Here is a 27,987-nt window from a genome sequence, read left to right on the forward strand (position 1 = left end):
AGCCGCCGATTCCTGCCGAGTAAGCAGTCTGGCTCCTCGGCGGCAGCACAGTGGCAGCAGTGCTGGGGCGCTGGCGCCGCGCCAACCCCATCAGAATTAGCTCATTGTTCACTAGTACACTAGCGGGAGGGAGGGCGGGAGGGAGGGGAGAGAGAGAGAGAGAGAGAGGGAGGGAGAAAGAGAGGGAGAGAGAGATTGATTTAGAAAAAGAGACACAAGGCACACTCTTGGAGAGAGCGCGCAAGGCAGGGAAACCTTCCCCTCCTTCTTTTCCAAGGCTGCACTTCTTGGAAGTGAAGCCGGTTTGGGTTGTTTCCCTTCCCCCTCCTCCTTCCTCTTCCTCCACCCCTTTCCCCTCCCCCTCCCCCCAGCTGTCTTTCTAGCATGATGCCCTTTTTCATCCACATTTGTGTTTCAGGTGTAGAGAGGAGAGAGAGTGAACAGGGAGCGGGGCTTTTGTCTGTAAGTATATGCCATTCTCATCCCCGGCTGGGAGCGCTGCTTTCTCTTTTGTGTCGATTCCTTGCCGTTGCTCTTAGCTGGACCCTTCAACCCTGCAGAGTTCATGCTTCTTCCCTCTAAATTTTAAAGAGCTGAAACAGATACCTTGGAGAAAATCTAGCATTTTGGTCCTGCTGCACTAAAGGCTAGAATTTAACTTGAGCTTTTTTTTTTTTCTTCTTTTTTATGCACAAGTTAAGAGGGAGAAATGAATTCTTTTGAGAAGGGGTGGGGTTTGCTTGCTTGTGTGGGTAATTTTGTTCTTCTTGCTCATAAAGCATTGTTAGCAACTATTTTGTTTCTTTGCATTAAATGCACTTTGTTGCATACAAGCTGCCCCCCCAACCCCAATGAAATGAATTTGTGTCCTTCCATCTGTGCACTTGATTACTCTTTCCTCTTTCAACGCTGCTGCCGCTGAGGGTCTTTTCATGCTTTCAATCTTGCAACACTTTTTTTCTGCATTTTCTTATAAAGCATTTGAACTTGGGGTGGGGGGAGCTTAAAAATACATGACTTTTTTTTTCTCTTGGTGATGATGATAACCTGATTTGCATTTATATGTATCTGTAATAACATTATAGGAAAACTCCAAGAGCTTATGACACCCTTTTTGAGAACTTTAAGTTTTTCCATTCATCTTAATTTTTGCCATAACTTATATTAACAAAAGAGCTGTGCTCTGATAGCATAAAGGTATAAAGGTTGAGGGAAGATCACTATAGCATATACGTTAATGTTTGTTTGGTTTGGGGAGAAGGGCATAATGGTGTATATTCCTGACTTTTTTCCCTGTGTAGGTTTTTTTTTTTTTGTTAACACGGAAGGTTATGTAATGCAGTGCCATTTCCAAAAATATCCACTCTGAGGCATTACACTACACAGTGGAAGGCTGATTCCTATTCTGCCGTCTTGATTGCAAATATACTGCCAGTAGTATGTCTGGGAACAAAGAGCAGCCAGAAAACAATCTATTTTTATCACTTGATTCTACTTTTAAGTTGCTAAACCTTTTGAACTCTTCTAATTTAAAGATGAACCAAACACTAGGAGTAGCCCAAGGCTCTGCAGAGCCAGGTACCAGGGAGTCCTTTGTCCCTTATTTAAACCTATAGACCACTTGGAAAGCTCTTTCAGAAACCCCAGTAGTTACTGTAATTTGCATGTAACTTATCTTAACCTTAGAAAGTGGTTAGTTGTCTGTAACCTCTAAAGAGGCTTTTTTTTTTTTTCATTTGCTGACCTGTGGTGAGGCCATGTGTCTACTGTGTTTAAACATATTTTGCAGGTTGGTCTCCCTGGACTGAAGAGAGGGAGCATAGAAACCCAAGACTATTAAGATTCTCAAAATGGTAAGAATTGGTCATCAGAGGAAATTCTCAGTAGCTTCTTATCAGTCTTTATTACATATAAATATCAGCCACCCACCTTCATCTGCCACAACCCTTCATTGTTCCTACCCCAGCTGACCTTTAAAAGGTTCTATCTCCAGCATGTGGGAGTTTTGCAGTGCAGCAATTTGTATGAATTGGATGTAGTGAATTAGATCTTTTGACTTGCAATCATTTTAAATAGAAAACGAAAATTCCTCTTTCAGAGTGAAGATTTATTCAACTGGAACAACAGAAAGTATTCTGTTCTTTAAGAATGACATGTTGTGATGTTCATGAAGGGGGTAACACTGTGTAGCATTCAGACAAAGCAATGGGTCTTATATTACAGATAGCCAGAACTTAGCCAAAAATTATGGGTCTGTGTCCAGCTCCAGTATATGCTATCTTTAAGAGCAATATATGAAAAAAATGAATTTTGTATTAGTATGCTGTATCTGTTGTAATTCAAATATATTTGTGGAGTTTTGTTGTTTTTACTGATTTATTACTGTATTTATAAGAGACATCTACTCAGTTTTAGAAGTCAAGCATGTTACCTCTAAATAAAAGTGCAACTATTTCTGACAAGGATTATGATCCATAGAGAAGGCAGTTTAATGTCTGATAACTGATCAAATAAAGAAATAGAGGGAATGCACATTAAAAGCATCTGAATTACTATATTAAACTTCTTTCAAAGATTTCCTCTTTGGAAATAGGTTGAACTAAAAAAATAATAGAAATGTTATAAAACTTTTCACATAATTACAGTATGTCTTACTGCAGATGTTTGTACTTTTTAAAACACCTCTGCCACTTAGAATGTGTACCCTTCAGAATTAGTTTTAGCTTTTTCCTTTAAAAGAGGGTGGAATTTAGTTAATCAAAATTGAATATGATATACTTCATGTTATCTTTGAGAACAACCCAAGAATAAACTTCTATGGAGAAAAATGAATCAGAGGCAATTAAATGAGTTCAGATTGACTTGTATTAACAAGTAAACTTTTAAAATTTTTTATGTTTGCCTCACCTGTCATTTCAACAAGTGGGTATTAAAGCACTAAATAAGTAGATCTTACTTGGGCCAGTATGGTAATGGCCAAATTAGGAAACCTGGGGTAGGAAGTTAACATAAAATTAAGGTAATCAGTGGATTTCTGCAAATGGTTTCTAACTTCATATCAAATTCCTTACTGGCCATTGGCATAGAGTAATAGGATGATATTAAAATAGACTGCTGTGAAGTTTTTGTTTACTTAATTCTTCCACTGTCACTGAACAGACACATCATCTTGCCTCTGGTTTTGTATCCAGAACCGTACCATGGTGTGTCACTGCAGCTAGACCACGAAGATTTTATGTTGCAATATGTCAGGTGATGATTTTGGTTAAACATAAATATGACCACTGACCCTGCCATACCACCCCTATAGGTCAAGAGCAAAGAGCAAATATCATGTTTCTTCAGTAGTGAGTGGAATGAGCTTTGAGAAGGCAAGCATGCCTGCCAAAGCCAAGAATGAAAGTTGGAACCATTCAAATGCAGAAAAGCAAATGCAAATTAATATTACATGTTAATTTCTTACAGTTGTCATTTATGTATGGTGGCAGAAAGGGAAATCACAATTTGTTGCTCTTGGAAAGACTTTTACTCATGAAAAAAATTCTTACAACTTTTTGGTGATCCTTTCATCAAGATGTCAGTCCCTTTTGGCACAAGCCCATTGCTTGAAATGAAACCACTGACAGTTATTGTCTGTGGGTGATTCCAAGTAACTTTCTAGCAATTCTCTTATTCTGAAAGTCTGAGCTCTTAAAAAGTCTTTGCACATATTAATGTAATAAAAAAGTTTCAATTTTTAAAAAATTTATATTACTGAACTTATATTTTTAAGAACTTTCTCCTTTTTGGCAAAATGAAGTTAATTTTCTTTTCCTTGATTAAAACTGGAATTACTTTGCAGATCTCTATATCTGGCTTACTTAGAGACTTAGCCCACAAACAATAGAAACTTTGTGATAGAAGCTGATTTAGCTCCTGACCACCTCTAATATATATATATATATATATATATATATATATATATATATACACACACACACACACACACACACACACATATATACATACACGTGTGTGTGTGTGTATGTGTGATATATATATGTACATGGCTTTTTTGTTAAACTTGTATTTCCATTAATATAATATAAAACACTAAAGAGTTCCTAATTTTAGTGTATTTAGGCTGTTTGGTAAAGGGTTTATTTCAAATACAAATTAATAATCAACTCAATCCAGTGTAAGAGACTTACCAGTAAGTTCCAGAATTCTAAACAGTGATTCAGTATCCAATTTTTTCGTACCCTAAAATGGTAATGTTTCACAACAGAAATTTGGTAACATGTAGGAATCCTACAGTGCCTTTTGCATTATCAAAAAAGACACCACTTTGTTTACCTCTGAGGCACCATTTGTATTGTCTTTAGTGTTTGGGCCCCTTTAAGTACAACTGCAGGGGGCGCCATTCACATAGATTATAGTGTGTATGGTAATAATACCTGGGGTTGGGCAACCTTGAGTAAAGTGTTAATTTTGAGTATAAAGTTTTCTGTATCTAAGTTGATCCTTATATTCTTTTCAGTAACTACTTCAACATTTTCAGTTTCTAGGGAACATACTCCTGCCCTTAATTTCTGCAACTGGTAGAGTCTGCAGAGTTTTGCAATTATTGTGAATCAGCAGAGATCTTCAGCATTTTTTTCATTTATATTTTACTTTTTTGCTATATTTTAATTTGTAGGACTATATTTTTACTTAGGTATTTTATATTAAAGGAACTAGACACAGGTATGTCAATAAGAAGAATACACTTCAGAATGAGCTGATGATTCTATTGAGTAATTTGAAAAGCTAAATTATTTAATCCAAGGTTAAGTCTTGACTTTCAACATGATTACCCTCTACACAGTAAACTTGCCTCCCAGTATGTGTGTACTCTGGACTCACCATGGAATAAGTAAGGGCTCATTATGTTTCAACAGAGACCTAGGAATTAGAAAAATTTAGGTTCTTTTTATGGCTGATGCTGAGCTTTTTAAAAAGATGAGTTGACTCCATTGTACCATTCATAGAGCTCTGCTTTCTTCTTAGTCTGTGATTTGGCATTCATGGGCTTACAAGAAAACTCTTTTCAATAATCTCTCCATTAACATAAGGTTTCCCTGTTTAAGAAATACACATGAAGATTGGAGAGGGCTGAGGTCCTGTTTGTAGCCTGTGCCATTGGGTTTGGAATGCAAATTGACAAGTTGCTGTGGTGACTCTTGATTGTAGAGATGCTGAAGATAGTTTCATGAAGGTAATTTTATATTGTGCTTTATTCTGTTTCACCAAACCTTCCAATGCACTGTGAGGGGGAGAATTAGGAATTGTTTGGGGAATTAGGACAGTAGAGAAAATCTATCTGGGTTTAATTTCAGTCCAGCTTCCTCCTGAGCTATGTAGGTAATTCAGATAGAAGAAGATATTTGAGCAGAAATCTTAGAATAAATAGCTATTCAAACTCCATTTTAACCTGATACAGTTCTAAAACCTTAGCTATAAATCATATGAAATATGCTGACAAATCCACTATATTTTAAATCCTAAGATTTCTTTTTTTAAAAAAAATATTTTTAGCTGTAGATGGATACAATACCTTTACTTTGTTTATTTAGTTTTTTTATTTGTTTTAATTAGTTACACGTGACAGTACAATGATCTTGACATATCATACATTTGAATCAGATGGGGTATAATTTCTCAATTTTCTGTGCCTCACACATGCTAGGCAAGTGCTCTACCACTGAGCCACAACCCCAGCCCTAAATTCTAAGATTTCAAAAATAGGAAAATATGCTTCTGTAATATAAATATTTTGTTAAAATAAATGAGTAACCCCCTGATATGAATTTTGCATGTTTGAATGTCCCTCTAGCTGGTCATATGAAGACACAAAGTGCATTCAGATGAATCAGAATGACTGGGGAGCTTGGTAGGATATGCATCGCTTCCTTGGTCCAAGTTTTTCCTTGGTGCTGTTCCTGGGTGGAAAGTCTTTTAAGGCCATATCCTCAGAGCTTAAGTGAAATGGAGGATCAAAATAATTATCTGAATAATTATGCTTAAAAAAAGGCCATGATTTTGTCTGATTCATCTTGGTAATTCAGAATGTTGCTGGAGTGATGTAGGAGTGGGAGGGATTTGCTTGAATTATCTACATAATTCCTGTGCTATACAAGAACAGACTAGTGATAGGAAATCTTACCAGCAAATCCAATTCGAATATACCAGGGGAAAATGAATCAAAAATACTTGGACTGTGTCATCTTTGCTGATCAAGATATATTGCAAGATTCCAACTTTAAACTCCTCTGCTTTGAACTGGAAAACAGATTAATCATTAATCTGAACCCATATCTGTAGAAATTATGATTGCTAAAAATATCATTTATCAGATCTAAATTTATCTGAAATAGATATTTCTAGAAGTATTTTTCACCCAGAGAAGCCTCAAGAAAGAATACTTCATCTCAGTGATTGAAAAAATAGCAATGATCCTGAAATATCAATTCCATTATTAGAAGTAATGACATGGTATTAATCTAGCTGGCATTATTTGTTAGATGGGTCATATGCATTTCTTTGACCCAACTGAATTATAGCCTTCCCACCCCTGCCAGAGAATTTGTGAACTTCATACACAGTTTTAGGAAAGTATTAAATACGTGATAGAAACAATAAATATTTGGTGTATGCATGCTAGTATCTATTGTTGGAATTTTTATTAGGTTTTAGTGAGTTAATAATGATTAATTTTTGTAAACTAGAAGTAATTTGCAGCCTTAACCTCTCCTTCTAAAGAGCCAGGAAATGGAAACAAATGTAATTTTAGTTTACACAGCAAATTATTTCCCATTATTTATTAAAAGGCTAAAAACCTTTGTGGTTAAGCTGTAAAGTATGGCACTTGCCCCCCCCCCCCCAAAAAAAAGGCTTGTGATTGCTCACCTTTACCAGCTTTCAGAGCCACACTGTGGGTAATATGGTGAGTGCTGCCTGTCTGGGTTTGATCCAGCTGTGGTGCTCAGAACTCACAGCAGCCATAAAAATCCCCTTCTGAATCCAGGAGGAGATTTGCTCCTCATATTGGAACTTTAATGCTCTCACATATTTCTAGTATAATCTGATTCTGTGATCCTCAAAACACAAAGGCAATATACCTGAAAATACTGAATCAAATGAGAAGAGTTAGAAGTAGGATTATATATACCTTGATTCTCATGTCAGTTGAGCAACAAGTGTTGTTTGAACATTGTGTTTTTCTTTGCATTGCAGAAGGTACACACTTGGCCTCTGCCCTCAGCAGATTTATATTTTAGTTGTGGAAGGAAGACAAACATGCATGAGAAACTTAACAAGGCAAGACAATATAATCTCGGGTAGAGTTGGTAAGAATGCAGAAGAATGATTGAGGACAGGCGACTGGAGATAGCAGTGGAAAACTTTTGTTAAGAAGGTACAAATGAAGCTAGAGTCAGAGAAGGCAAGAATATAGCATGCCTGCTACCACTCACTCCTACTCCGTGGCAGGTATTGCTAATCAGCCTTGACACCCATTATTATTATTCACCCTGAATATAATGTCAGAACCCTCAATATAGTGTTCCAGGAAACCATTCACAGTTGATTGGCATTGACACAAAATTTCAAACCTAGAAGTGAACTGTTTGCTCCTTGAGAGCAAGTACCGTGTCTTATGAAGCTTTTTATTCCTTCATTATGGACTTAACACTAGTCCATAACAAAACATTGAGTGAATGCAGAATTAAGAATATTTGAGTAGATTTAGATGAGAGAGGAGTATTCCAGATAAAAGGAATACATTAGAAAGTGATGCTTGCAAAAAATGCTTCCTCTCTGTTCAGGGTCTCTGTGCTGTCAAGGATGGACCTCACAAATTAGACCTAGATGTCAAGATTTGATGTGCTAAGGAGTAGGAAGCCACTGAGCAGTCATCTCAGAAGTTACCCAGTGTTCTCACAGTCTATCAAATTCTTTCAGGTTCTTTGCTTTTTGATTGTGTGTAACAGAAAAGAACATAGATCCTCACTCACATATATTTTCTGATTAAAGATAGAGCTTACTTTATTGCTACCTCTCACTCCCATTGAGGTGGTGGGAAAAAGAAGGTCTCTAACTAGAAAGAACTGGGAACTTCCCAGGAGGAGGCAATAGCACTTTCACTAGGAATCCCTGCAGGTTCAGCATTGTCTGCTTTGCCACAGGGGGTATTGCTGCTGTGCTGGTCACCCAGAGGAGGCACCATGCTCCTTTCAGTGAGGCAGACTGGGTGCAGGCATGTGCTAACCATGGGTGCTCAGCCGCCTGACCCTCTGTGTCTTCCTTTCTAACGGGACATAGTGAGTTGCACTCAATATACAAGCCAGAGATGAGCATCATCATAATGAAACAATTTACAACTTGAGGCCTACAGGCTGTTACTCATGTAGTGAAAGAATTTGGCATTCTTTTCCTACCAAGTGGAAGGAAACTCAAACCTTCATTGACGTATTCTAATGGGACTTTGGAATGGATCCCACATCTGTGAACCAGTGTGGATCTCTGCTTCCATACCTAACCAGGGTCTGGCATATCCCCAGTGATCAATGAATGCCTAAATGTCTCTGGAAGAAGTGAATGAGCCAGTGGCCATGAGTACCAGACAATTCGTTGTTTCTGGCCAGAACCATGTGGCCTAGTTTGGGATTCAAAACCACCAACAGCCTGACCTTTGTTATAATAGCCCAGGAAATGAATAACCACATACTGAGTATAAATTCACTGCTCAAAGCCCCTCTCACTGAGTATTTTAGAAGTGTCAGTGTTCGGAAGGTAAGGGGGAGAGTTATGTGAAATCAAAGCTTCCTACAAACACGGCTCCTGAATTTCATGTCCCCTTCTTGGTTGTGAGAAAGTTCAGAAAGCTAGGTTTGTATGGGCTTCTGAAAGAAGAGTGTCAGCTTAAGGTAGAGTCCCACATTTCATCCAAAATGTTGGCTGTGGAGTGCCATCACACACTAGGTTATTAGTGGTATTTTTTCAGCAGGCGGCAGTTTATCTCTCAGGGTCTCATTGAGGCAATCTTGACAGTAGAGCAAAGTCTGCTCTGGTTTCACAAGATAATGAAATCTTTTTAAATAGAATTATTGCCTTGATAATACTTTTGAATGTTTTCTAATCTAAGCTTCCCCACCTTCCTTAAAGTGTTAAGATTACCTAGCTGGACGTATCTAAAAACCCTTGATCTTAGACTCTTTGGTTCAGTGTTCATCCTTACCTTCATAGAGTATGACATAAAAATAACTTGAACTTGAGAAGAAGGAAAAGATCCATAAAAAGAGAGGGTAGCCAAAGAAAGAAAGGTCTGTTTGCCTCTTTTAAAGCTGAAATGGGGAACCCAGAGCCATTGATTAGAAAGGAAGGAAGAAGAGCTGAACATTCTGTTGCCAATAAATAAAATATTGAGCCAAAATCTCACCAGTAGGTAATTAGAACAAGAGGGGGATTCATAATGTGCACAGAAGTGTTGGTGTGACTGCCTGGTTCTGGCTGATCACCCCCTGCACTCAGATCACCATCACACACCACTGTCCTTTGATTACTGGGGCAGGTAACAGCCTTCGTGGCTGGACTCAGTTTGATACAAATCCAGCAAGGAAAAGTACTACAGTCCAGTGACTGAACAGAGAGAAATTTACAAAAGTTGTTTTGTTTAAAACAGGTCCAGGCATTTTGAGGACACTTTTATTGGCTAAAAGTTGGTGTGTATATAAGGAGCCTATTCTGAGGGAAGAGTAGAACAGAAGAGAAAACGTTGCTTCTTTGACAGCTCACATTCTGAACTGTCAAGGAAAAGCTATGGTCAGTACTGAGATGGATAAAACTTATTGACTAAGATAAATTTGACCCTAGTAGGGATTTGGTATGAAGTGCTTCCTCTGTAAGGTATTGCTTCATGCCCTTCACTAAGTCATCCTAGTGAAAAAGATCCCAAAGGCTTAGTGGGACCATGATCTCAAAAGTCTGTCCTTATGTACATCTGCCAGGTGGTTGCTGAATCTCAGTATCTGTCAGTGTGCTGTGCAGGTTTGGCAGCACATTTTCAGGCACTTAGCCCAGTGTCTGCTACTTTGTAGGAACTCAGTTACAACTCGCGGAAAGGAGGAATACAGTGCAAGAGATTCACCCATGGTTTGAAAGCTTGCACTATCAGGGCAATTCAATTTTATGGTTAAGAACATTAGGATTTGAAAAGATGAATTGTATTAACTAGCCCACCTGTCTTCGGAATAGACCTTCCTAGGATTTGGTGGCTTGGGTTGTATTTATTTATTTATTTAAATGTGCATATGTGTGTGTGTGAGTAGTTGAGACAGGGTTTCGCTAAGTTGCTTAGGGCCTCACTGAGTCACTGAGACTGGCCTCAAACTTGTGATCCTCCTGTCTCAGCCTCCTTAGTTACTGGGATTACAGGCATGAGCCACGATGGTGGTTTTGTTTTGAAAAAAAAAAAAAAAAAAAAACTTTTTTGAGGAGATTAAGTTTTCTTTGCTCCTCTGACAATTCCAGCCCAAAGTGATGGGACACATTCTTTGATAAGATGCTCATTCTATAGGGTTACAAATTCTCTACCAAATATCTAATACCTCAAAGAAAGTAAGCACTTAGTGAATATTTCTTGGGGTAATTGAGATTATATACATAACCACTTCAGGTAATACAAAATCAGAAGTCATGCTCTTCTATTCTATGAGCTCTTCTCATCTTCATGATTTTAGTTCTTAATTACTTGGATTTGTCTTTTCCAAAGCCTGGATGCTACGAACTAGAACTGACTCTCCGCTTCTTACTGCTCTGTGGAGACTTGGGTCTAGTTGTATATTTTAAAGTGCCCTGGCTTGCATATTTTTTTTTTCTTCTTGATAATAGAATCTTGAATTCTTCTGATTTTGTTGTTGTGGTCTGGGAGCCAAGTCTCCATGTCTTTTCATTTAATCTTAATCTTCGTTAAGTAACCCCTCCCGCCTTTTTTTTTTTTTTCTGTAAGGACTGCTTTTTAAACTTTATTTTGTTATCTGAGTCTTGGCTATCGATACTCACAATCAATTCAGTCAGAGAGTCAATTAAATTTGTTCCTTGGCCTCATAGAAACAATTCATCTGATAATTAATGTGAGTTTTTACTGAGCTGTTCTTTTGCTGTTTAGACAAAGCTGAAGGGATACCACATCTTTGAGGCTGAATAGACCACTCTGTGTATAATCTGAGGATCAAATATGGTGTACTTCATTGCTTGCTATTTGATATCTTTGTGATGTGAGTTACTAATAATTGGCTTCTTACTCCATCTACATCATTCCATTAGTCTGTCTCTAGAACTGTCTGGATTTCTAATATATTCATTTAAAGTTTCCAAATGGAATCAGGTTAAATTTATTTTTCTTTATGAATTTACCATTCTTAGTAGTTATTCACTGCATCTCTGCTCTAATAAGTGTTTATTTTCTTCCTTTTCCAATTAGGATCACTTTATATTTTTATGCAGTGTATGGTTTGTGTCTCTGCACATCATTCATAAAAATGAGATTTTAATTCTCTTCACTAAGCTATTTGTTTTTAAATTGATTAGAATTTTGAAAAAGCAAAGTTATAGTGAACATGATTCCAAATGTATTTGATGACAGATAGATACATGGAGTTAGATCATCTATTGGTAGCTCATCTGAGGAGGAGCTGTTTGAGAGTTCATTTGGGGGTCATATTAAAACAATTCGGTTTCTCAGCAAATGCCTTGTATAATTAGCTGCAGTGATTGCTAGATATTTGTATTTGCTGAACATTTCCTTCCAGGGAATACTGAAAATAGACAAAACTGTGATTACCATTATTGCTTGGGTTTAATTAGATCCAAAGTCTTAATGTAGCCACACCAAGGTTGCTGCTCTCAGACTAGTCTTTCCTCAGAAGCAATGCAGCTCTTGAACACTGGAGAGCATATTCTCTGTGTCCTTAAATGTGACTTTTTTTTTTTTAAGGTTTAGTCATATTTGAAGGGTGGCTATTGGAAACAGGCAAGAGAACAACAGATAATTTGGAGAAAATTACACTTGACAGTAGGTATCAGAAATCTCTCTACATTTTATCACAAGAGCCCTAAAAGGAGATGCTCAGCACCTACTTGGGGGGATGGATAATAGGCCTCAGCTTTCCAGGGGCCTCCTGGTGACACTCCAAGTGGCTCTGGGGAAACCATAGTATAGATCACTTCTGACAGACAATCTTTGAGAAGAGGGGCTGAGTTTGTCTTCTGTCTTCTCTGTTTCTTGGTTTTGTGACCTTGGGCCAGTGCTCGCACTCTCTCTTTCCCATGGTATTCTCATCTGTGGAATGGTGAGGAGGATGAGCAAAGATCCACTTTGGTGTCTGATCCTATCACCAGCACTTTACATATATTGGTTCATTTCATCCTTGCAATAAAACTGTGAGGATTAAATTAGTGCACCAGGAAAGCATGACTAAAATTTTAAAAACCAAACATTATAGGCTGGGCGTGTATAGCTCAGTGGTACAATATGTGCTTAGTGGTTCATCCCAGTACCCCTGGCAGGGGAAGCCAACCCCTCCCCCATCTTTATAATGGATTCTATGATGCTTTTTTACAGAGAACTTCTGGTCCCCAAATATACATATTATGCTTGTGTGGGTTCCAACAACCCACATGTATTGCACATAGTTCTCTTCTTTGGGGGAAGTATAATTTTGATGTTTGGTTTACAATGGAAGAAAGACTGAGGGGGAAAAAAGTAAGTATGAGGTTGAAGTCTTGTTGAAGACAGCATTTGGATGAAGGTCTCTAGTTTCCAGTGCCATCTTTTTCATGGTAATAAGAATACAGATGATTCCTTTTCCAGGGCACTTCCCGCTCTTAATTTGGTGTTCTTTTTGCAGTTACTTTCACGACTCCTGAAGCATGTACTTCTTCACTGACTCCTAGCCCTGAAACACCCTGTCTCTCTGGGTTAGGGGCTCCTCCCTTTGTTCTTTTGTGCTTCCTATGCGTGAAGGAGCCCTCATCTGAGAGAAGCCTTTGCACAATCCAACTTGGCTCCGTCAGTGGGGTTGAAAACTCAGGTGGTGTACAGGGCAGTAACACATTCATTCTCACTTTATACAATTTCTCTTGTAGTATTAGTTTTTTTGCTAGTTTTTCCAAAGAACAGGTTACAGGAAGCCTTTTAGTCGCTTCTTTATGACCTGAACATTTGTAGCATGCTGATAGAGATCTGGATATATTTTTCCTTTTTTTTTTTTAAAGGTCAAACTTCTTATAAGAAAAGATATATCCTCCTGCAATAGAAATCACTCTCCCTCCAAAGTTAGTGGTCTGTTATGATGCTATTTGCTGCTGAAGAGATATCAGTCTTTAAATGACCAGGACAGTGCATGACAAGCATTGAACTGTGAAATGACTTTAGCTGAATGTTGAGGACTTTGTAACTGCCAGGACAAGAGAGTACATTAATGGAAAGAGTGAGTAGTTTCTCTTGGAATGAGCATTTGTGGAGAAAATGCAGGCTTTTCTGGAAAGCTCAGTTTTGCACATGTCAAAAAAAAAATGCTTTGGAACTTCTTTAGACTCTTCAAAAGCAACTGACTGTGTTATCCCATCCAGACCATGGAAAATTCCAAATCCTATGTATAGATAAGTAAGGATGATCCCACTAACTTTTGACTGAAGGCTTTAACAAAAGAAATGGGATTTTTAAAGTAATCCATGCTGGTGAAAATTTTTCCACAAGATTTTAATGGTTAACAGTAATTTTTGGACAGGAAGAAAGAAAGCATTCTTGGTGACTAGAAATCAGGCTTATAATAGTTATCTGAAGGTGAAACCTGGGGTAGCATATGTAAAATTATTCAAACTAGCTAATAAAGGCAAGTCTGGATGTTTCCTATTAACCTTGGAATGTGTTGGAAAAAGTCCTACTATCCAGATGTCCAGTATTGGAAAGCATAGCAAGAGCATTACTCTCATTTGTGGTAGAGAATACTGTTCTAAAATTCACAATTGTGGTTTAGTGTGCTGGGGCGTAAAATAAAATTAATATTTAAGCATCCTTCCTCTTTTTTTCTTCTTAATGTACCTTAAAATTAGGGGAAACAGCACAAGATGTAATGTTTCTTATTTCTTGGTTGCAACTGAAAACCAATTTATATAACGGAATAGGTGGTCCAGACTTAGAACTGAGATGTGTTAAGTAAATATTTACTTGAGAGGTAAAAGATTTTATTAACATATTTGTTGGGGTCATGGGGTAAGGAAAAGCTTATGCTATGCATTTATTAAGTGCCTGAGAGGCCTTTTTGCTGCAAGTTGACAAAGACTATTTTTCCTTTCTTTTGTTTTTTAATTTTTTTTTTTTTTTTTTTTTTTTTGCTGAAAAGAGCAAATACCTTCTATTATGGCCTCTACTTTCTTATTGTTCATTCAAACTACATAATCTCAAACCAGTTTTATAAAGCTCCTTTATTTTTTTCCTCTTTGTTTGGAAAGTCTTCTTAGATATTACTTAGGAGACTTGTTTCCAAGCTTTATTCTTGTACTATTTCTCCTGGTTTACTTTGGGCTGTTATCAGCTATTTGAACTTTGTTTTGTCTTCATTACTGAAGAGAAAAATAGCCCATTAAAAATCAAGATTTGAAATGTTGAACTTACTTCCTTGAGTTCAGTCCACAGTTTGGCTCTGATTTCTGTACCAGGCTGACCTCCAGTCCAGGGGAGGGTGCCTTGGCAGAAATCTGAGAATTCCTCGACTGGAGACTCCCTTTTTTGGATTTTTGGAGTCTTTAGGTGGATTGCTTTGTGCTGAGCATGTTCCTATTGGACAGGAGCGAAGCTGAGATGAGAGGAGGAGTTTGCGCAACCTAAATATTTGCAGTTGACCTCAGAGTTCACCCTGCTTAAATAAGCCAGCGGCTGCCGCCCCTGGCCTTGAATCACACACCATCAAAGCCCAGAAAACTCACATAAGGAACGGTTTTAAATAGCGGTGAAGAAGAAAAGTCGGGTACTGTTGTCAACCTTTTGTGGCTTGCCCCTGACTTGATTTGTTGCTCCCCTTGCAAGTCTTTGCTGTTATTCTTAGAAATCAAATTTTAAAAGACTCAGCAGCCAAACAAACAGAATATTCTATCGTGGAACAGAGTGACTGTGGAAGCTCTTTGTGCTGAGGATTAATTTCACATGTAAACACTTTCATTTTGTTGCCAGTGAGGAGATTTTCATTTCCTTTCTCTGCCTCGTTGAACTCTAGAAATAAAATTCCACAGCTATCAGTTCCCACATATTCCTCAGCGTCCTCTCAAGGTGGCTTCACAATGAGCAGAGTGAATTTAGAGGATTCCACGATTAAAGTCTACGCAGCTTGTTTCAGACACCACAACTCACAAAGCAAAGAATTAATCTTTGGCCTGCCTGACATGTGAAGTTGAACAGTAACATAATCTATTGCCCAGTGTGAATAAAATGTGAACATTCCCTGGGTTCATCCTGGGGATATGCACCCGAAGCGAAGCTAATGCCAATGGGTTTAATCAACTTGGGAGCTCTTATTGTCTTCCTTATGAAATATAGTACCCTCCTCCCCCCGCCCTACACTATTGCTACATGTGAAGGACTTGTTAGACCAGGCCACTCTCTCAGGAAACCCTGAAAGTGTCAGCAAGGTAATGCAACACAGTCACAAAGGCCCTCCTTTCTTTCTAGCAGGAGCACATTTCTGGTTATTGAGCACAAGAGTCAGGTGTTCATTCGTGACTCTGTAATTACCCATTGTTACCACAGCCAACTCCTGTGTCTGTGTTTGTTTAAATGAGGTCAGTGCATATTTCATTTAGTGTCCAAGCAAGAATGTTTGCCAATTTAGGCACTAATGCTTTTATTCTGCTTTCTAGGGTGTGCAGAGATTACACACATCATCTGAATGGCCCCGTGTTCTGTGTACTTACCTTTTGTCTTCCAGTAGCAATGGTTTCCCCCACTGTGTGCTTCTCTTGAAGAACATTTGCTAGGCTAGGTGGATCTCTAAGATTAGGTCTCCAGAGAGACAGCATCATCTTTTGGCACCATCTGACCTTTGATGTAATGTTGTTCAGAAAAAAATGATCCTTGCAGTTCATTTATGGTTTCGGTTTACGTTCTGCCCTCACATGACCAGCAATACTTGGGAGCTAAGTGGCTTTTCAAGAAGATTCTTAATAGTGTTACTTCAAAGGGTGTTTGCAGAAATGAAGTACATGTATAGGTACATATATTCTTTAAATGACAGGTTTCACAACCTCTTGGCCAGTTATGCAGAACAGAACATGTACATATGTGGGTACACAGTGTTGAATTGGCTGAGAGATTATGAAATACACTCCTTTATTACACAGAGAATTAATTATGCAGGTTGGACACCTGCTGCCCTTAGCTACTTTCTTAATTGCAGGGGATACACCTATCCTTGTTAAGTCTAAAGGGGCCATGTGTGCACATTCTTTAAATTCACAGGACCCCATCAAGGACAAAAAATAATATTATGATGATGATCTTGAGCAACAAAATTATGCATCATATCTTTATGTCAGATTTCTTTGAAGGTGTGTTAACCAATTAAGTAAGCAGCATATATGTATATGGTATATTTTTTATCTGAAGAAAGATATCACCCTGCCTTTGAGGGTCATTAACACAGGACAGTGAAAAGAAAGATTGGTAAAGATGGTAAATAAATAGGAGTGAATTTTAAATTTAGAAAGAGATAATAGATATAATTTGAATTTTACAAATGGTATAACAGAATCGGTAGGAAACATCAAAGCACTTTTAGATCAATTCTGTATGTGAACAATGCTGTTAGAAAATACACAGCAAGTTTTGAAACAAAGAGCATAAAGAATTTAAGCAGTAATCTACTTACACATGTTTTTTTAGAACCTGGAAGAGAGGTCTCTGGTTTCCCCTACATTTTATCTTTCTAATTTGGAGTGCTAGTTGTCAGCTATAGTTCATATCAAATAACGATTGCTAACAAAATAGTTGCCTTATAGGCTTCAAAAATGAAGTAATTTCATTTTGCACTGTCCAGAGAGTAAAATAAGCCTCAAGAGAAAGAGCATTTTATATACAACTTGTATGCTATGATGGAGTCTCAACCTGCAAACACATTTAAAAGAATCAGTAAGAAATAGTGCATTTTCACATAAGCCATATTTAAATATATAGTAGGTTTAAATGTATGACATGCACATGAAAGCAACATATTTATCATGACTAGTGAATTTAATTCAATGGGTTCTTCACATTGTTCTGTTATTTTTAAAACTAATCATTGGTGAGATAAAAGTACCGTTGTAGAAAAATAAGTATTAACTAATAGATCCAGTGAAAAGTATAAACATATTTTCCCAGAATTCAAGAAAAACCTTTACATAGTCTCCAAGTGGAAATAAAAATTTCCTATTCCTCTATATTTACATAAATCTTCATATTTTCTTAGTTATTGAGGGTATGGCTTCATTCCCTATCTAACTTGTAAAAGGATAGTGTTCTAGAGAGTTTTGAGGATTTTATTTGTGCAAGAGCAAACAGTTTATTTTATACCTGGAAGATAGTTTTAAAAGATTGTATACTTGTGAAGATTAAGGCAAACTTTGGTTTAATAAAACAAAACAAAACAAAACAAAACAAAAATCTAAGGTATTTTCATGTGTTTTACCCAGAACCTTTGATTTCTGAGATGCAAACCACTTGCAACAAGAGAGAAGTCATTGAAATATTAAAAAAGAAAAAGTTAGTTTAGTTGGTCTTCATGAAAAACACCAACTTGACTCCAGAACAGTGAGTGAATGGGACACAGTATAAGCCCCAAGGTCATCCTTGGAGCATCAGTTGACTGACACCAAGAAGAGTAAGCAACTTTCCAATCCAGCAAGGACAGAAGGACAGGGAATTTATCTCTGTTTTCTGACCTTCAAATTGTCAGCATTCAAAATCCTTGGTCACAGGGCCATTGTCAGCTCTGAGTCTTCTGAATGAGTAAGAAAGGTTGTGGATAGCCATCTTACATGGTGTTCCCTCCCTGTGTCTATACCTCATTCTCTTCTTGGAAGGATAGCAGTCACTTTGGATCTCAGCACACACTGAGAACATCTTTTTAATTTATCTCTGTAAAGCTCCTCTCTCCAAAAACATTCAGATTCTGAGGTACTGGTAGTTAGGACTTCAGCATATGAATTTGAGGGGATACATAACACACACTTTTAAGATTATCTTTGCATGGGTTGGTCACTCCTCCTTGCCCCACTCCCAGAATTGAGCTTCTGGAGAGCAGGAACTCTATTTCTCTTCTAATTCCCAGAAGTTACCACAGTGTCCGGCACATTACAGCTATTTCATGAGCTCTTGGTGAATGAGTGCATGGAGATTGGTAAGAAATTTGGAGTTGAAAAGTGGCACGGTGTTCCTCACTGCCAGTGGTAGAGCCTGAGTAGTAGACTAGATAATATTCACATGGGAAGATGAGGCAGAGAAAACACAGTGCACTCCAATCAAGACACTTAAATGGAACACGAGTGCTTGTTGCTGGTGACCTCCTATTCTCTGTGTCCAGCACTGAGAGTGAAATGACAGTTGAAGCTCTCGTGCAATCCCAAAGGTCAGGTCTGAGTCATTTGAGAGCAAGGAGAGTGATTGTCAATAGATATTTTTTCCTTAACTTCTTCATTTTAGGATCTCAAAATACCACAGGTTTAAGAAAGAATAATAATAAATAATAGGTAGTATTTATTTCCATTGCCTACTGCCTTTTCCCCAAAGCAGCTGCATTTAAAGGACAGAGAGAAAATGAGAAAAAGAAATTTAAATAGATCCCTTCAGATACTCTATCTAGGGATCTGTACATTCTTAGAGACCAGCCAAGCAGGTTTTAGGGATGTATCTGAGACTCCTCTGTCTGCCATTTTTGGCTTAAGGTCCTGACTTTGAAAGAGATTAGAAGACTTTACCTCAAGGCCAAAATGACATTTTTTTTTCCTGTAGTATACAATGATTATTTTATGATTCAAATACTAAACAATGCCTCATTAGAAATGTCTTTGGTATATTTGTGACCAAATAAATACATTGCAAAAGAAGGAATACATCTGAAGCAAGTAGGAAATTTTCTTTAGTTGTGGGTTTTGCTATCAAGTACTAAATATTCCCAAGTTCAATGGTAAAAGTCATTGGCCATTTTTCTTAAGAAAAGGAGATTCCTTTGGAAAATATATTATTAGAATAAGTGTAATAATTTCTGAAAGGCAAGTTATTTTGACCTAAAATTAGACTTGAGTTACTGATGCTTTGAAACTAGAAGTTAAATCAAAAGCATGGTAATTTTGTTAAATTGGTATCTCAGAGAAGCACAAGAAAGAGAAATGACAACATTTACTTGACTTTACATCTCATTGCTTCCATATACTTACTTTTACATGAACTTTTGTCAACATTTTTTGGTTTCTAAGGAAACACTAATATTATAATATTTTAAAATCATGTTTAAATCATGTTTCTTAAAGGGGTAGTGTTGGAAAATGATAATTTTATACTCATTTACATTAATTAAACTCAAAATTTGGGGTATCCTAAAGTTAAACTAGAATTCTATGTGTTATGACTTTGGTATATGCCTTGAAAAAATGTGTGCGTATCTTTTATTGTAATTTTGTTGTCATTACCCATTCTGGGCTCAAGAGAATGTCAGGAGTGGTTGCATGTCCCAAACAAGGCAGATGGTGTAATATTTCAAGAAGGAGCTGGGCAGAGGAGGGGAAATCTGTGGAAGAGGAAGGTAGATTAGGTTTGAGGGAACCACTTGGCTCAGACAGCAGACCTGGTACAAAGTAAGAAAATAGCATCAGTTCTTGCAGGATGAGCTCTCAAGTATGTAACACTCAATGTGGGTGGTGACCGTGGACTGGTGTAATTTTGAGGTAGAGGTGGTAGGCGATTTGCATTCTTGGATAATGTGAGGGCAGCATGATAGTGGAAAGAAGAGGGCTTTGAATCTAGAAACCTAGTATGAGTTACATTCCTACCCTACACGGTCTGTGTTGCTTTGGGTAAGTTGGTTGACCTTTTTGGGTTTCAGTTTCCTCATCTGTATAATGATATTAAGACCAACTCACAGGCTTATCATCAGGATAATTATATAATGTATGCAAAATTGCTCAGTAAGCTGGGATGTGCATTAAACATTACTGGTGAAGAGTGAAGATAGTTGCTATTATATTATCCAAAAGAGTGAATGCAGTTAACCATCCATATTTCCTACCCCAGACCTCCTCTGAACCAAATGGATCCACTGGGACCTACAAAATATTACATTCAGCGCAATGATTAGTGCTTTTAAAACCCAAACTGACATCTAAATCCACTTGTTCATCTATTAATGAGGTGTGATTTTTAATTGTTATTTATTAAATGTGGGACTTATTTATAAAACTTAGAGAATCAGATCTGGAGGGAATGTTACCTAATTTCATCCCTCTTTTCCAGCAGGGCTGTAATCAAATGTGAATTAGCCCTGACAGATGGTTGTTGGATTCTGTTCCTAAAATTTTTAAAGAAGATTTCACAGTTTTCTTCTAAATTCTTTTAGTAATTGAACAATTCTTGTGCCAAGTTCTTTCTTATAGCTGACCTAAATCTGTAGTTGTAATTTTAAGTCCTTTCCCCCACTCCTGTCTTTACTGGAGATGGAGAACAGCTGGTCAGCAGCTTTATGCTAATAACTCTTTGTATATTTAAAGAAGAGTTACTCAGTTTGCTTCCCTCTCTCCACCTCCTCCTACCCTCCAGAATCCATCCCCTAGTATTCTCTGAATCATTCATGACAATGCTGCCCAACTCCCTACCCCTCTCTCAGATGCTTGGCTGTTTCATCCAGCTGGAAAAAATGTGTTGTTAGTGGCCACATGGCCCTGGAGACAATCAGGAAAGCTCCTGCCCACTACTTTGTGCATAATCTTTACCCTAATAAGAAATAATTAGAATAACTCTTGACAGTGTTTGATGGGTACCTGAAAGACACATTTATGTCATAAACATGGACCTTTGCAAGGATACTTACACACAGGTTGCTTTGCAAGTTAGGACTCCCTGGTGACTTGGTGCACCTGACATGCCATTGAGCTACTACTTTGCTTGCTAAAGATAACATTGATTGATATCTCTGCTCCATTGGACTTGATCTTAGAAGACATTTAGCTAACACTCCTGAGTATAGTGTACATTCAGAAGCACACTAACAACTGGAAAGAGTTAAAGGGTTTCTCCAGCACTCTTAAGTTGCAAATGGGGGAAATAAGTGACCATTGAGAATTGAGCTCATTAAACTGATCCCAGGTGATTTCAGGTGCTTTTAATCTGAACATGTGTATTTTTATGTCTCTATAGGTTTACTACCCAGAACTCTTTGTCTGGGTCAGTCAAGAACCATTTCCAGGCAAGGAAATGGAGGGAAGGCTTCCTAAGGTAAGATCCTGATCTACCATTTTAGACGGGTACCTGACAGACACATTTATGTGAACACTACTTTCAATTTAGTGGTATTTGGGGAAAAATGTTATTTCTTTTTCATTTTAATATCCATTATATGCTACTGTAATGGTCCATTAGCATGATACTGTGATGACCTTGGAAAGAATATATATTTTTGAAAACATAATGTAAAGTCCTATGACTCTTATAGTTCATTTTATCTTCCTTTCTTGCCAAACAAGTAAAAACTATATTTTTATGTAAGAATCATGGAATCAATTTATCACATGTGCATTTTACAGATTCCTTGTTGGACAAACTCAAATATGATAAACCTAAAAACTAAAAGAGGTGGTTAGGAATAGGGGATTTTTTTTTAGTTGTAGATGAATATAATACCTTTATTTTATTAATTTATTATTTATGTGGTGCTGAAGATTGAACCCACTGCCTCCTATGTGCTAGGCAAGTACTCTACCACTGAGCTACAACTGAAGTCCTGAGGATTTCTTAAAAGTGTGAAATGATGACCTTTTCTTCTGCTAATAATTCCTGATGTCTGATAAGATTCCCTATGAAACAAAGTGGGAAGAACATAAAAACTGTTTTATTCATTTTCCTAATTTGTAAGTTGAAAAAAAAATTTATATTAATATGGTTTTGTTGCTTTGACATCTTAGTGTGACAATTCTCTGCTTTAAGAAAATTTTTAAAAATTTATATTTCAGCACCATTTTGAGACAAACAAAAATTTATCAGTTTTTACTATAGATACCTTTAGACTTTGCCTTTTAAGATAAATATCAATTTGACCTCAGGGAGGAGGATTGTACTTTTTATCACTGACACTGATTTTTCAATGAATAAAGAAAAAGTCTGTTGGAAATAAAATTTATATTCAAAAGTTTTATATGTGTCATTGACTAATGGTAAAGTCTTCCCCCAGAAAACACTGGTATTTCAATGTTTAAGAAACTTTTCTTTACTCTAAAAGGTTTTAATAGTTGCAGAAGTTGAAGAGATTGTGTCAACTGGAAGTTCACACTGAAAGAAAACAATCCTAAATCATTTTTAATCTTTCAGGGAATTTCTTAAGGTCAAGGTTGAAGTCATTGGCTGAAAAGTAGAGGAACAAAACAGCTTAGGCCCTGCCTGATCTTCAAGGTCTTTCAGGATTCAGGCCATAAGCAGTCAGACAAAAATACTCATCTCTTCCTTCATCATCCCACACATAATGGTCCCTAAGACTGAAGGATTTGACTATTCAGAAAGGCTGGGAATGGGGTAGGAAAAGGATGCGTTCAGTGTCCCCCACAGACCTGCTCTTCTAGAGTTGAAGAAAGCTAAATACTAGAGCTCTCTCCACCTACAGCACCAGCACAACACTAGACTGTGTGTGTGTGTGTGTGTGTGTGTGTGTGTGTGTGTGTCTGGGAACCAAACCCAGGGTGCTCTGCCACTGAGCTACACTCCAGCCCTTTGAAACATATATACTTTTCCCCTAGACATTTTTATTGAGCCAGATCAGGGCATAATTCCCTTGAGGCAGTTTAGGGTGAAACAGAAATACAAGCATAGCCTTTTCCTTAACTTGCTTCCTTAGGCATCTGAAATTCTTCTCTTTGATACTGGTGACATCAACCAGATGGGTAAGAGCAGGTGAAGCTCCTCAGTGAGGTCAGCAGTGTCACCCTTAACTCTTTGGAAAGCCATCAGGGATCAGATCTTGCACACACTGAAGCATGCATGCTTTAGGGGGTGGGCACAATGGATTGCAAGATCCACACCTCTGCCATTTTAAGTTGCCTCCTCTCTAAATAAATGAGTAATATTTTAAGCATACACTATTTTTCTTTCTCTGGCAGTTTTGTTTTGACAAAGCACATCTTTGCATAATTGTAAGGAAAATAATCTTGATTTACTTGGTCCAAAGCACATTATTGAGTAACTGGGGGCTAATCTTCTAGTAATCATCAGAAGGGAGGGCCACCTACCAGAGATATATCAGCTGTAGTGACATCCAGGAGAGTAGGTCTGTGGGGCACACTGGACACCTCCATTCCCCACCCTACTCTCAGCCTTTTTTTTAAATATTAATCCCTCAGTCTTTAGGGACCATTTTATGTGGGATAATGGAGGAAGAGATGATTATTTTTTTCTGAATGCTTATAAGGCCTGACATCTGGAAAAACAAGATGTCTCTGTGTCTGTTCTTCCCTCTTCAAGAGGCCTCCTTCCCTAGTTGTTGAATCCTAAAACTCCTTTAGTGTAACAGAAAGACTATTCTTTAAAACAGAATGGGTGGGGGATAAATGGGAGGCAGACTAAAATCTAGTAAGTCCAGGGTTCTAAAGGGAAAATGCACAGAACTGTGCCCACCCCACATCAGGACCTCCTCTCCTTGCAGCCATGTTAGTCTGTGGGCCCTCAGGGTTGGTCCTTCAACAGCCACCTCCATGCACAACCTACCACAGTGGGCTTGCTGGTGCCCCATTACTTGGGTGTCTGTCTCCCATTGAGCAAGTTAATTATGAGCAGGTTGGGCAGGGAATGTTTTTGTTTCTGTTTTGATCTCTGTGGGCTTAGAATCTAATAGAGCGCTCAAGCACTCACAACATGAATAATGAATGAAAAAATGCGTGTGTATTTTTAGGACCTCAAAAGGAAGGGGGGGAAAAGTAAAAATGTTAAATACTCTGTTTTTTTATTTATTTATTTTTTTATTAAAGAAGTACCTCTTTCCAAATTACCAGGTTTTCCATTTCATTTTCTTGTGTATTTTTCATGGAGGTAAAAGGGTACTAAGACTGAAACTTGTGTTCAGAATGCAGTTGTTCAGTAACATAATTTTTATGAACTTTTGATTTCCCTTCCTTGCTGGATTGTTGACAACTAACAGCTATTGAATTCTTTGTTTATCCAAAACCTAAGTTTGTCATGTCCTGACTATGCTAACTGATTGACTGAGGGGGAGGTAGTGGGCGTGACATTATTTTAAAAACACCAGCAGATTTCTTTTTTTTTTTTTAATTTTTGGATTGAAATTATTTTCACAACTACAAGGAGCAGACCAATATTATAGCAATTTTTTTTCTTAATCCTTAATGATGTGTGAGTGATTAAATATATTTTAATTTAATTTTCTGGGTTTTCCCATTGGTAGATACCCAAACAACCTCTGAAATCACAACTTAAGCCCTGAAGCATTAAAGTATATATTATGTGGATTTTACATACATCCTACAAATGTTATATGCTTTCAAAGTCTGAGGTATTTAAGCAAAATTTAGGCACACCAGTTGTTTCATATGCAAAACCTGTTCAGTAAATAAGACTTCTTAAAGTTCAATTATCTGCTGCATTTTGTTCAAACTGAGGTTGCTGGAAATGTTTATTCAGTTTTGTGTTGTTTAGAAGAAGTTCTCAACTTCTGAATTCTTAAAAATAAATTCAGATGTGATAATTTAAAGATCACCAAATAAGAATATCACTTTAGTCCAAGTCCTTATATCTAATCAAATTCATTTTTATTAAAACTGTCCTGTTAGTACCTGTGACCTGAGCAAAAAGCAAAAAGAGAGAGAGAAAAACCAGATCCTTTAACAGATCTTTTAAAACCACAAGGGAAATTTTTTTTTCCAAGAAAACTCCAGCAATTAATGGCTTAACTAAAAGAGAGTCTGTTGTCAATCTTCAAGCTTTAGTATATTCATAACTGAACAGGGCATATAGTCCCTATGTGGTTAGTTAAGACTTCTGTATTGCTTGGGTATTGCTCTCTTGCTGCCTGGTTGGGATGGAGGGCTGCTGTCTACTGCTGGCCCCTTCAGTGTGTCAGCAGAAGCTCTATGGTGGATGACCATCAGTCACACTGAGGTTGGATCATTGTAAGTCAGAAACACAAAACTTTGCTCATCAGGTTTAGAAGAGCCCCAGTCAACCCAGACCAACTGAATCATGCACTCATCTGGCCTTGTTTTCCCACTATCCTCCTCTTTCCTACAGCCACAGTTCAGGTTCCCCTCACATTATTTCCTTACCAAACGCTTCCATTCTTGGTGCCCACTTCTGGTTCTGACCATTAGGACCCACATGGAATGTACTAACTGCTTATAGAATAAACCACACATAGAAAAGATTTATGCCAGTTGTTTTAAAATATTTTTGTTATATATTAGAAAGCTGATTATTACTCCTCACCACACCACCTGCTGCACTTTAAAAAAAAAATTACCTATGAACACTCCTACGAGCACCTCTCATCCAGCCTGACGTTGGGTCGTATCTGACACTACCAAATATCCCCAGAAATCTGACTCTCAGGAATGCTGCCTCACACATGGCTGGCCACCACCATTAGAGAACCACTTGATTGTACTGAAGCAAAGGCGGTTAGTGTTTAATTGCTTTATGCCCCCACAGACCTAATATTTACATTTGGGTTAACTGTGTTTAATATGTAAACCGTTTGCAGAATAGCAGGAGTTCAAGGATAAAAAGTGGGTAGGAAGGCTGGGGATGTAGCTCAGTGTGGATCCCTTGCCTACGATGTGTGAGGCCCTGAGTAGGTAGGAGAAGCAGAATTAGAAAAAAAAAATGGTTTCAGAAGCATGACTGTTTGTCTTTTTTCTCTCTGTGTGTGTCTGTCTGCATCCACCTGCTTTATAGGGAAGACTTCCCGTCCCAAAGGAAGTGAACCGCAAGAAGATCAATGAGACCACCGCTGCCTCCCTGACTCCACTGGGCAGCGATGAACTCCGCTCCCCAAGTATCAGTTACCTCCACTCTTTTTAATCGTAACACCTCCATTTGTATTACATATGGTGTATGGGTATTGATGAGGTCATGGTATCATATATGGGATTTTTTTCTGTGTAAATCATCAAGTATACGAAGAAACTATGGGACTCTGAGCCTTGCTTTAGAGAATTTACAGTGGACAAATAGGTATCATCAAACCAGTTTTTAATCATTCTGACTCAAGTGAAAATGCTCAGAATTTCACACTGTGAATCCACGTTTACAATCCCCCTACAGGTGGGCCTTCAGGCCTGGTTCGCTACAACAGTGTCTTCCACAACTCAAACTCCCACTGCTCTCACACAACTGGTCCACTCCTGCCTTTTCACTCACACAGCTCCTGACTGCTTCTTGCAGAGGCTGAGAGTCCCCATTTTTTTTTCATTTAGATGTAACAAGCCTAGTAGTTTATGTTCATCAATTGTCTGTATATCTCTATATTTTATCCATGTACTCTTTTGATGTATAGAAGTAGTTTGAAACTCATTGTTTCCTTGTGGTAAGTGACCGAGATGCTGCCACAGGACCTGAGACACTGATGAATGGTGCTATTTTGGACTTTCAACATGCTCCTTGGCGAGGTAGCTCTGATGGAGTTATTTTTTATTTCCATGTTCTAAGAAGGTGTTGGTACTCTGTTTCCCTGAATGTTGTTCTCTAGACTGGATTGACTTGTTTTCCTTGTGTCTTCAGTGTGGCTTTCTTCCTCAGTGTTGTAGGTTGAGCGAATGCTACCAAGAGTGTGAGAGACTGTCTCGATGGCTGGCACTCATGGATATGCAGTCATGGTAGTGGGAGCAATCACAAAACTGTAATTTACTTACCAAATCTCTTCCAATCCGTAGCCTCGCCTGCCTGACTTACAGAAAGAAAAGCAATAACTTTACAGGCATTTTGAGATGTCTCTTTGGATTCTTTCTTTTTGACCAGATAATTTTTGCGGGGTGGGTGAGGGATGGGGGTGGGTGGGAGTGGGATGGGGGGAAAGGTCCACTCTTTAAATAAATGCCATGTAAAAAGAATCCAAAACACTGGCTTCTGTAGGAATATGAAAATTACACCTTTCCCAAGAATTAAGTTGAAAAACTGTATTTACAAAGTAATAATAATGATGATGATAAAAGGCAGAGCAATGTTTTTGGGCAGTTTTGACAAGCAAGGGTAGATTTTACATTTTTGTCCTTGCTCCCAGTGAAATGAATAAACAAAAATAAAATCAGATAATACCATCTACTCATGGAATGTTGTTGTGTTAGCCAGTCTGAAAGCCCACCTTAATTTTTATATAACTTTGTCTTTTAGCTCTTCCTTTGACAGGGCAGGCCTTGTTCTGAACTGTTCCGCTTCTGACTGTTAAACACCGATGACGCATGCGCTGCACTTCGTTCTCTTCTTGCGCCCCCATTGGCCTGAGTTTCTTGTGCTTTACTCCCACCCCCCTCCTTTGTTAGAATAGGTATATCAGCTGTGTAAATAGAGCAAGAAAACAGTATTCTGCATCTGTGGCATTTATGTAGAGTTGCAGTTGTGTACTGCTGAAAATGCAGGCTTTTGTAACAATGTGATCTTTACTGATGCACTCAAAAGTACCCAATGTATTTTAGCTATTTTAGTAGTATTTGTTCAATAAATATGCAAGCTGTAAA

General features: G+C 37.9%; 1 protein-coding gene across 3 annotated transcripts; it reads left to right on the forward strand.

Annotated features, from left to right (window-relative positions):
• Nucleotides 1–27,987, forward strand: Nrep (neuronal regeneration related protein). Of its 3 annotated transcripts, XM_046460377.2 has the most exons (5): nt 1–19; nt 419–462; nt 1,790–1,853; nt 21,458–21,535; nt 26,210–27,987. In XM_046460377.2, exons 3-5 carry the CDS (start codon nt 1,851–1,853, stop codon nt 26,333–26,335), a joined length of 207 nt encoding a protein of 68 aa, XP_046316333.1. In that variant the 5' UTR covers nt 1–19; nt 419–462; nt 1,790–1,850; the 3' UTR covers nt 26,336–27,987. The 3 variants fall into 3 exon arrangements, with proteins under 3 accessions (XP_046316333.1, XP_058440297.1, XP_058440298.1); XM_058584315.1 differs by lacking the exon at nt 1–19 and having other exon boundaries at nt 190–462; XM_058584314.1 differs by lacking the exons at nt 1–19; nt 1,790–1,853 and having other exon boundaries at nt 179–462.

This window comes from Marmota monax, unplaced genomic scaffold (assembly GCF_021218885.2).
Source record: "Marmota monax isolate L192 unplaced genomic scaffold, Marmota_monax_Labrador192_F-V1.1 WCK01_AAM20220418_F8-fsc00006, whole genome shotgun sequence".
Taxonomy (NCBI): domain Eukaryota; kingdom Metazoa; phylum Chordata; class Mammalia; order Rodentia; family Sciuridae; genus Marmota; species Marmota monax.

Coding starts and splice junctions, on each gene's coding strand:
- Nrep (XM_058584314.1), top strand. CDS start 385: ATGATGCCCTTTTTCATCCACATTTGTGTTTCAGGTGTAGAGAGGAGA. Junction 463..21,457: donor AGGGAGCGGGGCTTTTGTCT/GTAAGTATATGC, acceptor ATGTCTCTATAG/GTTTACTACCCAGAACTCTT. Junction 21,536..26,209: donor TGGAGGGAAGGCTTCCTAAG/GTAAGATCCTGA, acceptor CCTGCTTTATAG/GGAAGACTTCCCGTCCCAAA.